Genomic DNA, 13,715 nt, shown 5'->3' with positions numbered 1-13,715 from the left:
TTCCTAATTCACAATGGAAATATAATTATGTGAGAAACATAAATTGGTTGTTTACTGATAGATCTATACTGAAGATTATAAAAAATAAAATTTAACCTGAAACTAATGTGACATTGTGTCAACTACAAATAAATAAATAAATATTCATTGAACACCTAAGTTATTGCTTATCTAACTCTGTGGGTACTACTGTATGTGCAGACCTACAATATGATGGGGTCTCTAAAGCTGGAATCTTTGTTCTTTGTGTGGAATAGTTTATTTAACTTTTACTTCCTGGTATAGGTGTTTATTTTCAAATATTGAACAGTTTCATTGAACTAAAAGATAAATATGATACTGTGTTCATATGAAACCTTATAAATTGACAGACTCATAATTTATCGGGAATGTGAAATCTGTTGACAGGGAAGCATCAGAATGATCTGATTATAAGAGTGTCCAAAAGCATGAAACCAGGGGATAGTGAGATACTGTCATAACAGTTTTAAAACGGCATTTACTCTTTACCTTATCGAGAGACTAATCTGTATATAAAAGCATGTTTTATCGTCTGAAATTCAACTCATGTGAAAATTATTTGAGTAATTAGACATAACGAGTAACTCTATGGCAGGAATTTCTTGAAATGTTTCTGAGACTAGGTTAGGTCATTCCAGTTGTGGGATTTCATTCTCTAGAAATTCGAGTTGCAAGTCTGTCAGAATGAGGGTTATAATGGTGGTGCCCTCTTTAAAAACAGAATGGGTAACAGGATTTTTTCAAGAGAATTCCCAATCTAAATATTCTAAAGGTTTTTTGTTGCCCTGACTAAAATTTCTTGCCTCAGTCCTAAATTATAACTGCTCTTATATATCTTCTGATATACCTTATGAATACCTAGCTGTCAGGGGATCCATTTTGTGTATGTCTGACGTGGTTAGGTGTTCACCAAGTCAGCAGTTCTCAAGATGTGGTCCTAAGCCAGCAATATCAGCATCACCTAGGAACTTGTTAGGAAGGCATATTCTCTGCGTATTCCAGGTCTACTGAATCTGTACTAATCTGATGCCCTAATATTTAAGAACACTGCAGTAATAGTTTCCTCTTGTGGCAGAATCATAATCCCAGTCATTTACAAACTGCATATGTGACCTAGTGCTAATCTTGTTCCTTTACTTTCTATATAGGTCCCCTCCCCTCAAAATGCTCTTTCTCTGTGCTACCAAATTCTCCGCCCCTGCCCCTTCATCTTGCACAGACATCACCACCTTCTTGAGCAATGACCCAAGTTCTCTGCCAAAGGTGCCAGTTACCAGTCCAGAAGCTAAGACCCAGGGATGTGGCCCAGCAGTGACAGCCACTAAGAGAGCAACCACTTCTCTGGAATCATTCTTCCAAAAAGCTGCAGAAAAGCAGAAAGTCAAAGAAACTTCACTGTCATCTCTTACTGCCACTACCCAGGCCCCCATGAGCAATTCACCATCCAAGCCCTCCTTACCTTTCCAAACCAGTTGTACTACGGGAACTGAGCCCTTCTTTAAGCTGAAGAGTCTACTTCTAAAACAGAAACAGCTTAATAATCCTTCAGTTTTCTTCACTCCACAAAATCCACAGTCCAGCCGTGAAGAGTTAACAAACTGTCTTCCAGCAGAGTATCCAGACTGCACCCCTGTCTGTCAAGCAGCATTGAAGCTAGGATCCTCTAAAACAACTCCTACAGAGATGGATTTGGCCCAGAACAGCCCAAGCAGGCTTGCTTCTTTAACTTCCAGCTCTGCTCTGGAGGTGGCTCAGAAATCAACTACTACCCCAAGTCCTATGGCAGCTGAGGACCAACTGCCCTGTGAGAAGTGTGGCTCTCTGGTACTTGTCTGGGAGATGCCAGAACATATGGACTATCATTTTGCACTGGAGTTGCAGAAATCCTTTTTGCAGCCCCACTCCTCAAACTCACAGGCTGTTCCTGCCGGTTCTCCTCAAAGCAAAAGAAATCCCAAGAGCCCTTCAGCCTCCAGTAATAAACGCCCTAGGCCTGAGGGCATGCGGACATTGGAATCATTTTTTAAGCCATTAACACACTAGTGCTGCCCTCAGGCTTGCTGCAGGGTTTTAATATTTTACGTGGAAACTAGGAGATGGAAATATGCTCACTTCGCAAGGAAATCTGTAACTTTATGAAATTTTTAGTAAGAGAAATAACCCAGTTAGATGCGGAGTTAAAACTCCCATCTCTTCACATGCATGGATCCCAATTCCATTGCTGACAGAGATGTAAAAACTAACTTATCTTGCAGATATGACTGCTTTGAGTTTTTAATCATCAGAGTTTAGGGAGGCAGTGTCAGAGTACAAATGTGTGGGCCTCGAAGCCTAGGAGAGGCACTTTCCTTATCTGTACAACTGATAAACCTTACAGATTATGGGAGATTAAGGACAGTGTATTTAAAGTACGTGGCTTAAAGATGGCACAAAATAGGAACTGAGAAAAAAACGTGTTTTTAAAAAATTTTCCCCAAGCTCTTTGATGGGGGCAGTTCAGATAATGCTTTGACCAAAATGTGAGGTTTGAGAACATGAGGTGAAGACCTGAAACCCTAAAGTGGTAACTAGTTTAGGGTAGCGCTCTGTACACAGAAGCTGCTCAATAAATACTGCATTTCAAACAAGTAAATCCTGTTATGGCCACAGTTTTAGCCACTGGCCCTTCTACCTCTTGCATTTGGTCTAGTGTAGAATGAGATTGTTAATGGACCAGTTCAGGAACTCTGTTTAGATTGGGTAAGTCATGCTCAGAACTAGATCATCTCTAGAATCTTCCTAGGCTGAGTGTGATTTTGAGGAACAGCAGCATCAGGGTCATCAGGGAACTTGTTAGAAATTGTCTCGGGCGCCTGGGTGGCTCAGTTGGTTAAGTGACTGCCTTTGGCTCAGGTCATGATCCTGGAGCCCCTGGATCGAGTCCCACATCGGGCTCCCTGCTCAGCGGGGGGTCTGCTTCTCCCTCTGACCCTCCCCCCTCTCATGTGCTCTCTCTCTAATAAATAAATAAAAATCTTTAAAAATAAATAAAATAAATAAAATCTTAAAAAAAAAAATAAATTGTCTCAGCCTTGGGGCGCCTGGGTGGCTCAGTCGTTAAGCATCTGCCTTCGGCTCTGGTCACGATCCCAGGGTCCTGGGAGCGAGCCCCACATTGGGCTCCTGCTCAGCCGGAAGCCTGCTTCTCCCTCTCCCACTCCCCTGCTTGTGTTCCCTCTCTCACTGTCTCTCTCTCTGTCGAATAATAAAATCTTAAAAAAAAAAAAAATTGTCTCAACCTTACCCCCATTCCTACTGAATCAGAATCTGTATGTTAACAGGATTCTCCAGGGTGTTTGAGAAATACTGATCTAGAAGATGGCGTGGCCAGCCAGGTTTGTAGAGGGCAATGACATTTCCTTAAACCCTAAAGTACAAACTTAAGAGGTAGTGCTTGGCTTTCAGGGTCACTGGCATGTTCCTGTCTTCCCTTCTGATGTTTGAATATTTAGCTTAGGGTTTATTGTAGCTTTCTGCACTTATCCGTGTTTATAGTACTGTATTCTTAATCTGCATTCTTCTATGTGGAAAATCAGCTTTTTTGATATGGGAAACCTTGTGTTACACAGAGAACCCAACTGAAGATGAACTGAACTAGGGGGTGTTGGGGGAAGTGAGTAGGAAGAACGGTGTACGTATCCCTCCTCTCATACATAATACACAAACGAACTGCTTTTCAAACTTATTTATAAATTGGGGGGGGGGTCTGTATTTAGTTTGAAGAAGGGGGCAGCATTTGAAAAACGCTGAGTGTAGCAGAAAATTACTTCTTCCTTCAAAAATATTTTCCTCTTGTAGCAGTTGAATACTGTGTACATGGCCCTTTCCTACTAGATTTGTAGTTTCTTGAGGGCAAGAATTCTTCACAGTGCCTTGCACATAATAGGTGCTTGAGATTCACTGGATGAAACATACGTAGTAAATAATTTTAGATGATTACTGGAACTGGGAGTAAAAATGTACATGCCACTGGTGTGGTGGGAGGGGCTGCTTTACACATCTTTTTATCCTCCTAAATGTTCCATTCATGTAGCAAGGTATAGCTCACTGGTTCCTGAAGATGTCTTACTAAATACTGATATCATGGGACACCTGGGTGGCTCAGTCGGTAAAAGCGCCTGCCTTCGGCTCAGGTCATGATCCCTCGGTCCTGGGATCGAGTCCCACCTGCTTCTCCCTCTGCCTGCCCCCCGCCCCCCGGCTTGTGTGTGCTCTCTCTCTCTGACAAATAAATGAATAAAATCTTTAAAAAAGTAAGTACTGAGATCATTTTCTAAAATTTCCTTTCTTAATCCAGTGAAAAGTAAAAAAAAAAACCAAAAAACCCTAAAATGAAGCAATACTCTCCTTCGGATACTATACAGATTAAGTGGAACAAATTTTGAACACTTTGATTGGAAAGAGTCATATAGAAAAGCAATGTGGTAGAAACTCTGGTTTCATTGGACTTCTAGAGGCCAAGACGGGGGGAATGGGTAACTAGTCACGACCATACCAGCAGCACACCTTCTGTTTTCTTGGAAATGCCAACCCTGCCCCAGCATACTGACAATTAGCCTGTGGAGGGGACAGCAGACAGACATGCAAAAGTCAGTGTTGGGTGAAAGCTATAGTACGTTTTTGCTGAATACAACCTACTCTCTGAGCTGTTTATCAGCAACTGCACAGAAGGAAGTAAATAGCTCTTAGTCCCCAACACAGGAGGAAGAGGAAGTTCTTCAACCACAGGCTTCTTACGGTAGCAAGTTAAGCCAGTGATATTTTTTAAAAACAGCAGAGCTTGAATAGTTAGGGAAGCTATTACTTTAATACCCTGGAGATGGGGGCGCCTGGGTGGCTCAGTCGGTTCAGCTTCCCACTCTTGATTTTAGCTCACGTCATGATCTTGGGGTCTTGAGATCAAGCCCTGTGTCAGGCCCAGCTTGGGAGATTTTCTCTCTCTCTGTCCACCCGCCCACCCAACACCAACCCGGCTGCTCGCTGGCACGCACTCTCCCTCTTAAAAACAAACAAACAAAAAACCCTGTAGGGGCACCTGGGTGGCTCAGTCGTTAAGCGTCTGCCTTCGGCTCAGGTCACGATCCCAGGGTCCTGGGATTGAGCCCCGCATCGGGCTCCCTGCTCGGCGGGAAGCCTGCTTCTCCCTCTCCCACTCCCCCTGCTTGTGTTCCCTCTCTCGCTGTGTCTCTCTCTGTCAAATAAATAAAAATAAAATCTTAAAAAAAAAAAAAAAAAAAAAAAAAAAAAAAAAACCCTGTAGACAGAATGCCTCATGGGACCTTGGGCCACATTTATCATCAAATTTCTTTTGTAAGGATCAGTACTCAAAATGCAGTCCCATAAAACATGACAGGTACTCTGAACACAGAAACAGGAAGAAAGGACTAAGGTTTCGCTGGGTGGCCCTCAGAGCTCCAAGAAGCCAGTTTAGGCTACGTAAACTTCACTTCAGGCTATTTTGCATTGCTAGGGAAAGTCTGAGGGCCAGATTGCCAAGACTCTTAAGATCCATTCTTCATTAAGTAGCTGGCACACTAATCTCCAAATCTCTGACAGGCATGGGAGCAGTCTCCTCACCACTGTGACCACAGCAGGGGGCATGGTTACCTATCTCAGCTGAAAAGGCGGCAGTTTCACTTTCTATTCTGCTCAGTTGAGAACTATGCAAATAGGCCAGAATAGCCAGGTCACAATACCAGAACACTGATCGCATGGGAGGGAGAGGAAAGGAAGAATGGTGAATGAGACACCAGATGGGTTCCTTCCCCATTCAGGGCTCAGCAGTGTTAGGGTTTCACTTGTCTGATCCTGAAGAGGAATCTAGCTCTGGAAGCTGAGCCCGTATCTTAAGCATAAGCACAGTGTATTCAATAAAACATTTTTTATTCTGTACAATATATATGTGTGTATTTAAATATATATATATGTATATATGTGTGTGTGTGTGTGTATATGTGTGTGTGTGTGTATATATATATATATACACACACACACACACACATATATGCAGAGAAACCTGAACCAACAAATCCCTGAGTCCGGGGAACCCAGGACATTAACAAAGGGAAAGGAGGGAGTCCATGCCCTAAAAGAGTAGGAAATATGGCAACATCTTTCCCTTTCCTCCAGGTTCCCTGCAACAGAGGGAGGACTTACATGGGAGCAGGAAGGGGAGGGAAAGGGTGGCAGGATGAGGAGCTGTGGGTCAGGTCCCCAGTCACTCGTCTGGGAAAGTAAAACACTGTTTGATCCAGCATTAAAACCAACAAATCACTGCAGAGGAGGGGACAAGACTGATTGACATGCAGCTGACCTTCGGTATGCCAAACCTGAGCTTGGCAGCCCCACGCCTGGGCCAGCACGACAAATAGCACCTGTGGGGCCTATGAGCAGAGAAATGGGAAATGGCCCTTGAGTGAAGAAGGGAAAGGAGACAAAGCTGAGGAACAGACCTCATGTCTCAGCACAAGGTGGGAGCTCTGTCCCTGTGCCATTTCTTCAGACCCTGGGCCACCAGATGGCCAGGAGCAAATGTCTTTTGTCCACAGTCAAGTAGAGATGGGCAACTTACATGGCCTTGAGAAGAGGTATAGAAAAAGGAGTGCTTTCGAGGACCACCCCCAGTTGTTGTGACAATTCCTGAAGTGCAGGGACCACACCGGCGAATCATGCTCAGTCTCGACAGTGGGGCCAAGGTGGCGGTGGTCAGCTCCCTCCAGCAGACAGGCCATGGGGTTGCCAGGGTTGATGAGCCAACCAGGTGGGCACACAGCTGCTGAGCACTGCCCTGAATTCTCCTGTCTTCTCCCTCAGGACTGCCCCTCCCTGGCCACACCGAGCTTGGCACCTCTCCAGAAAGGTGGCAGGGAGCATGGGGCAGAGAGCACCGGTCTCTCCCTTGCCTATTAACACACAGAGCCGCCAACAGTGGGCAGCATGGCCAGAAGTCACCTCATGTATTGTAGGGACAGCAATGGAGCTGTGCCTGCCTGGAGGAGTTCAGAAGCCCATGTTGGCCTGGGCCTCTCCTGCTGCAATGGCTTGTACATCGGTGACATGGCCGATGCCCTTGGTGACACCCTCCCGGAACAGCAGCTTGGCGCCCACCTTCAGGTACTCTGGGTGTTTCAGGAAGCGGAAACGTACCACTGCCTTCTCCCCTGTCCGCAGCTTGTCCTGCAGCAGATACGCCATCACTCGTCCTGGACAGTGCCTCCCATCCCATTCTCTACGAGCTTTGGCTCTCCACCCTCAGGGGCCTATCAGGCTTCTACCCACCCAGAGTGGGGCTCTGTCCCCTTTGTGGGATCAGGGAGTTCTCTGTGAGTCTGGGGCCAGGCCTCCTTCCTTTCTGGAGGCAGAAGAATTCTAACTTTTCCCTGGAAAAACGGCAGGGCTGGGTCCCTCTCACCTTGGCATGGATCTTTTCCACCACTGCTGTCTGACGTACATTGCCCACGTGTACTGTCACCTGGAAGCCTCGCCGGAACGTGGTGGCATGGAACAGTAGGACTATCTCTGCCTCGAACACTGAGCAGATGGTGGGATTCATCTCGGGGCTCACCATCACCATGCCCTGCGGAGGCACAGCCCCCAGACCAAGGGCAGACCTTGCATTAGTCTCTCCCTCCCCCACCACCGTCACACCCTCTCCAGCTCCTGAACCTCTTCCTCTAGGACTTCGAACACAAAGACCTCAGAAGACAATATTCAAAACTCTCCACTTAGAACTCTTCCTCATCCCTGCCATGTCCTCTAATCCTTCTAATGCTGAGTATTTCTAGGCTCCTGGACAACAATGATCCATATTTAAGCATTCTCAGTATTCCAAGCCCTTTTCATACAGTCTATGTAACCACCTTCTTGGGTTAGAGACTATTTCCTTTGAGTTTCTCTGAAGCATCTTAGGTGCTTCATTCAAGCAGTCAGTCTCCCGGGCACTTCTCTTTGGGTTCCCTCTCCAACCCATCCTCCCACCTTACCTTGCGAAGAAGTGCACGGTCAAAATCCCCGAGGGCCAACGTAGCAGCCTGACCAGCTCGCAGCACACGACAGGCGGAGCGGTTGCGCTGGATGCTGCATACTCTCAGCTCCAGGAAGCAGCCATCATCCGTGGGGCCCACCACCAGCTGGTCCCCCTCACGGCAAATCCCACTGCGGCCCAGAGGGCAGGCGGCACGGTGTCAGTTTAGCACCCCCCACCCCCAACAACCTCCTTCTCTGCGAGGGTCACCCAGAACGTTCTTTCCCTTCTAAGCTGACTCCCTCGGTTGCGGGGCGGGGCGCAGGGGAGGAGGCCCTAGTTCAAGCTTCAGACTCTAACAGCTAATACCTGGAAAGGCCAGTAGTGACGGTGAGAGGTATCTGCAGCTTTGACACTAAACACACCCTCTGCTTTGAAAAAAGTCTTAAGGGATCTCTCATTTCCCTATGTGGAAAGGATGTCAGGTGAATACAACTGGGGCTCAAGACCCACACTTCTCCCTCAGGAGCCTGGAGATTTCTAGTTAGTGGCAATACTATTTCTTCCCTCCTGAGTCAACAGACTAGCCTTCTCCAGCTCTTCTCATGGTGAAAGCCCAATCCGGAAACAAGCACGTCGTTTAGATCGGTCTGTACAACTCCAAGGTCTCCTTAAGGCCATGATGGAGTGTATGGGTATGTGAGGGCTGAAGGGGATGGGGAGCAAGCAAAGCAACTCACCTGGAAAGTGTCCCTCCAACAACTGTCCCCACCTCCGGTACTGTGTAGATTTCGTCCACCTGAGGCCAAAGAAAACGCTATCAACAGCCAGCCAAGTAAGGCTGGCAAGTCCAAAATCTTGAAACAGGCTCAGGGCTCGGTCAGAATTAGTCCCTCCCAGTTCTCCAACTCACTGCCCGTTCAGGTGGCAAATTACCTGAAATTCCGTCAGCTGCTGCATGAGTTCCTCCTGCTCTTTGCTGTTGGTGAGTGGTGGCAAGATATTCAGAAAGACTTTAAGCAGGTCCAGACTCTCTCCAGACACGCTAGACAGCGTGAAGATAGGAGTGACGCTGTAGAGGGAGGCATGGAATGGACAGATGAGGAAGCTTCTAATAGGAAGCAGAGGCTAGAGCTCCCTGCATGCAATGGGGAGCTTCTGGGGCAGGGGTGGGGGGGAGAGGGCAGGGGCACCTCTCTCCTATCTGTTGACCTTGTCAGGAGCTCTGAGTCCTTTCTCTGTGAGCCAGCCAAGGAATGTGGCTCACAAGGCTCACCCCGGAGCCCAAGGGAGACAGCGAATGCCTGGCATAGCACTTTGTCTCCTGCATCCCAGGCACCAGCAAGCCTCCAGGCTGGCTAGCAGACTCCCTCCCACAATCCCAACCGGAAAAAACACAGAACTGAGCCAGAACTGGTCTTGTCCTGGGGTGGGACGCCACGCGGCAGCCTCCCCCATGATCAGGGCTCTGGAGTGAGGAAGGCTCACTTGGGTGACTGGGCGAACTGCTGAGCCGCAGTGACAGCGTCATCCTCGGAGGTGACCAGCATGGGGACTTTGTGGCAGCCAGGCTGCTTGAGGACCCGCTCTAGTTGGCGTACTGTCCTCTCCACTGTGGTCTTGGCACACAGGTCCACCTTGCTGACCACGATGAAGAAGGGCACTTTCAGGGCCAAGGCCAGCCCCAGATGCTCCCTTGTGGTGCCAGCTGCCTCAGAGAAGGAAGGCGGGCAGCAGGAGAGGGGTGAGAATGTGGGAGGGCGCAGGGGGGACAGGAGAGTTCGTCTGACTCCCGGATTCGAGGAGACTCAGGGTAGGAGAGTCAGCACCCCCCACCAGCCCCGTCCCTGCCCCCCTGCCCCGTACCAATCCCAGTGTTAGCACTGACGAGCAGCAGGGCGCAGTCGGGGCAGTAGGAGGTGAGGCCGAAGATGGTAGTGTGTAGGTACTTGTGGTGGCCTGCCAGGTCGATGAACGTGATCATCTTGGAGCTGCTTTCACAGATCTCTTCTGCCGTCCGTGAGTCACTGTAATTCACCACCTGGCCCAGAGCCCAGGGCTCTCAGTGCCCCCTGTCAGCCTCCCCAACCCTTTAAGAGTCGCCAGGACCTAAACCAGTCACTGGGTGACCCTGCCTCCTACCCCTGAGCCCCGTATCTGATTTAACTCAGCTGATTCCCCATTTGTTTTCTAAGGAGACAGAGCTTGTTCCCTGCCCTCAGGGTCTTCTACACTACTCCGAAAAGTCTGCCCTTGGGCTCTGTCCTCGGGCTCCGTCCTTCACCACTACCATCCCATCCTCAGAGTCTGGCCCCACTGGGTCCCGCTGATTGCATGCACCTCTCCCTTGCTGTTAAAGCCCAGGATCTCGAAGCTGATGCTGGAGGTTCGGCCAGACTGAATCTCATGCAGGTGGCGGAAAAGGTTGAGCCGAGCCCGGCCCCGCCCATTGTCCAGCTCTCCCTGGGTCAGGACTCCAAGCAGAGTCGACTTCCCTGAGTCCACATTGCCCAGGACGGCCACACGGAGGTCTAGGAACTGTGGATGAATTGTGAGAGGTAAGGGCTCCAATCCCTTACGTCTCTCCACGGACGGGTGGGTTAAGGGCAGTGACACTCCCTGGGGACCAAATAATGACCTGGACGCCCCCAGGTTCCCAGGCCAGTGACCCTCCTGGGGAGCAAGGGTGTGAGAGGTAAGGGAAGGGTGTATGCTTACCTGTTGGTTGTCAGGGACCTTCCGTACCAGCACTTCGGTAATCTTCCGGGGCATGTCGCTGTCATAATCCACTTCCCGCTCCCGGAGAACAGTGATATCTGCCCCGACCCTGTCAGAGCAAGGCCACGGCTGCCACATCTCACCTGTACTCTCCTGCCCCCCACCTTCCAACCTGGCTCTGGACCAAATGGCCTTTCAACATCTCCCAACACGTGACTTCGCTTCCTACCGCCCTCCAGCCTATCCCACATCCTTTTAAACAAACAAATCTTAAATCAAGGAGCAAAAAAAGCCTCGGTCCAACATGGAGGAACCCAGAACACTAGCCCTCCCCACTTCAGCCCTTTGTCAAGAGCAGGCAGCAGAAGGAAGTCCCGCGTTGGCCCCTCAGGCCCAAGGTGACTGGGTATTCACAGGTCCTCTCCAGTTAGGTAAAGAGAATAGGGATTGGGAAGCATACTTCTCTGCCATCCGGTGCAGGGTCTTGAGGGATGCCCGCATCTCCTCCTCAGCCAGCCCCACCAGCAGCCCATTGTCCTCTACCCCAATCTGGTAGACAGCCTCACCGCGGCCCTCCTGGAGCCGCCACTTCATCTGTGTCACCAGGTGCTCAAAGCGGTACTGGGATGGATTCACCAGCTTCAGCTTAGGACAGGTGAGGTGTCATAAGAAAATCAAGTCAGAGATGCTCCTCCTAAACCCACATGCTCCCACCTGTCCTGCTGTAAGGACTAGGACCTTTCCTTCCCACTTAAAGCCCCTCATCCCTGGTCTCCTCAAACAGCGAGTCCCCCTCCAACAGAATGAGGTATAGAGCCTTTACCCTGAATCATATCCCTAAATTGCTATACATCATGGGGTTGGAAGGATCTCAGAAAAAATCACCCCATACCAGCAAGGACAACCTGCCCCTCCCCAGCCTAAGACTCACTTTATATTCGATGTTTCCATCTTCAGCCTGAAAAGAAACAGAAAGCAGTTTTGACACACTGTCCTGACCAACTTCTACTTCCCTCTGATTCCTGCTGGGGCCCAGGCAGCTAACTTGAGAGAGCAGGAACCTCAGTGGCACCTGCTTAGACACAAACCCTCTACTCACTCCCAATGGACCTCTCTGAAGGCCTCTAAGAATACAGTGAGTCACCCATGTGAGCCAGAAACAAAAACCTAGTCCCTCCTTTCTTTGATTACTGGTGGTATACTCTTCCTAGATGCAAGATCACCCCTTCCTTCTCCCTGGGGCCTCAAACTGTTGTCCCCAGAAGTCCAGATTTCCTGTGTTCAGGTTGCTGAGGTCATTCTCTGCCACTGGTCTGGGAGACACCATTTCCTTCCGGCCCACCCCTCTCAGCTGATGTCACCAAGCGTAAGAGGCTGCAAGAGGTTCTGGACCAGGGCCAAAGGGTGAGCTCAGCGCTGGTCACTATAAGCCTGATGAGAGACTAGCCCAGGTAAAATGAGGGGCAGGGCTCCAAAGTTGGGGCTGAGATGAAGAGAAGACACTCAGGAAATGCAATAAAGGGGACAGACTCCACAAACCAGATTCACATGCCTCAGATGAGATGAAATCCTGAATCCACCCACACAACCTCCTCTACATCTTCCCTCTATCAGGTGACCCACCACAGAAGCAACCTGTTGCCTGAGCCTTCCCCTCTAGGGTGCAACAGGATAAGAGATTTGCTTCTTGTGCCTGTCCTGCATTTTGGCACTCCTCCTCCCTGGCCATTTTTCTTTTTCCCTTCCTGTCATCATTCCATCTCTTCAAGGCCCTCTGACTTCCAGGCTCTTAACAGGTCTTCACCCACAATCTCTACCTCATGGAGTAAAAGGGAGCTCTTTTCCCATTAACAAAGACCTTCCTTTTTATCATTTTGCTAAAGGTGAAGAATTAGGATGGGTGGCTTCAGAAAAGTGGTACACGGATGACGGTCTAGGCCAATGGTTCTCAAAGTGTGATCCCAGGACCAGTAGCATTAGCACTGCCTGGGAACTTGTAAGAAATGCGGAGTATCAGGCCCACCTCTGACCTACTGAATCAGAAACTCCAGGGGTGAGGCAGCAATCCAGGTGATTCTGATACATGCTAAAGTTTGATAACCACTGGCTTAGGCTCTTCCCCCTCGGTCCTCCTTTCCTAAGAGGGACAAAACAGCAGTTATTCTCTGCCTTAGGGATAGATGGGGCAGGAAGCCATCCCCACTTCCTCATAGGACAAAGGGCAAGAGGACTTAAGCCTGACTGTTGTCTGCTTTTATGCGTGTGTATATGTGTACTCAGGGACAGAGGCGGAACATATTGCTCTTTTCCCCAGTACTCCCCTCCTCCCCTGTGGAACAAGTTTAGAAAACTCTGCTGCCTTCTCATCCCAGGATGCAGTCTCCCTTCTGTTGCAGAAGGATGAAGCCAGGGCATTCTACTTTGCTTTCTCCAAGGGGATGAAAGTGGGATACCCTTTCGCCACTTCTCCTCCTGAGGTTACTGGATCAGAATCCTCTTCCAGAAATCCTCCCTCCCCAATCTTCCTCCCTGGGGTCCTGACACCAGAAGGAAAGTCCTCCCAGGGGTCCTGGGACCGGAAGGAAGGGTTCCCTTCTCCCCACAGTGTTCTGACACCGGAAGGGGGTATCAATTCCCTCTGCTCCGCCTCCCTGGAGTCCCGGGACCGGAAAGAGTGGTTTCCTCTCCTCACCCGCCACTTCTCATGGGGCTCACCTCGGGGGGCAAGTACGGAGGATTGTTGGCTTTGCCCCCTCTGTTCCTTCCGTTCTTCTTTTTCCCCTTTGGGCCCCCGCAGCCGCTGCTGCCGCCGGCCCCCCTAGCCTTAAGGGTTCCGCCCACGGCCGGGCCCCCTCCGGGCCGGCAGCAGCCGCCGAACAGCTCCGATACCCGCGAGTCCATCCGCCGCTGCCACCAGCCCCCCGCCCGGCCCCCCCCCCCCCCCTCCCCCACCCCCCCCCCCGCCACCGCCCCC

General features: G+C 49.7%; 2 protein-coding genes across 6 annotated transcripts in view; one reads left to right on the top strand and one right to left on the bottom strand.

Moving 5' to 3' along the window:
- POLH (DNA polymerase eta) overlaps positions 1-2,641 on the top strand; it is a 35,202-nt gene extending 32,561 nt beyond the window's left edge. For 3 of the 4 annotated variants that reach the window (XM_021692001.1, XM_021692002.2, XM_021692004.1), the window contains one exon: positions 1,170-2,641. In XM_021692001.1, the coding sequence (XP_021547676.1) occupies positions 1,170-2,064 (895 nt within the window). In that variant the 3' untranslated portion in view covers positions 2,065-2,641. The remainder of the gene's footprint in view (positions 1-1,169) is intronic. The other variant, XM_021692003.2, reaches the window with a different exon arrangement.
- A 3,360-nt stretch (positions 2,642-6,001) lies between these two features.
- GTPBP2 (GTP binding protein 2) lies at positions 6,002-13,661 on the bottom strand. 2 transcript variants are annotated; one of them, XM_021691910.2, is made up of 12 exons: positions 13,457-13,661; positions 11,673-11,699; positions 11,202-11,386; positions 10,742-10,850; positions 10,364-10,561; positions 9,890-10,064; positions 9,512-9,731; positions 8,960-9,095; positions 8,764-8,822; positions 8,043-8,214; positions 7,472-7,636; positions 6,002-7,236 (listed from the first exon to the last, which is right to left on the bottom strand). In XM_021691910.2, exons 1-12 carry the CDS (start codon positions 13,640-13,642, stop codon positions 7,060-7,062), a joined length of 1,809 nt encoding a protein of 602 aa, XP_021547585.1. In that variant the 5' UTR covers positions 13,643-13,661; the 3' UTR covers positions 6,002-7,059. The 2 variants fall into 2 exon arrangements, with proteins under 2 accessions (XP_021547585.1, XP_021547586.1); XM_021691911.2 differs by lacking the exon at positions 10,364-10,561.
- Between the last annotated feature and the right edge of the window lie 54 nt (positions 13,662-13,715).

This window comes from Neomonachus schauinslandi, chromosome 8 (assembly GCF_002201575.2).
Source record: "Neomonachus schauinslandi chromosome 8, ASM220157v2, whole genome shotgun sequence".
NCBI lineage: Eukaryota > Metazoa > Chordata > Mammalia > Carnivora > Phocidae > Neomonachus > Neomonachus schauinslandi.
Note: the sequence above shows the minus strand (reverse complement) of the source record. Positions and strands in the feature narration are given on the sequence as shown.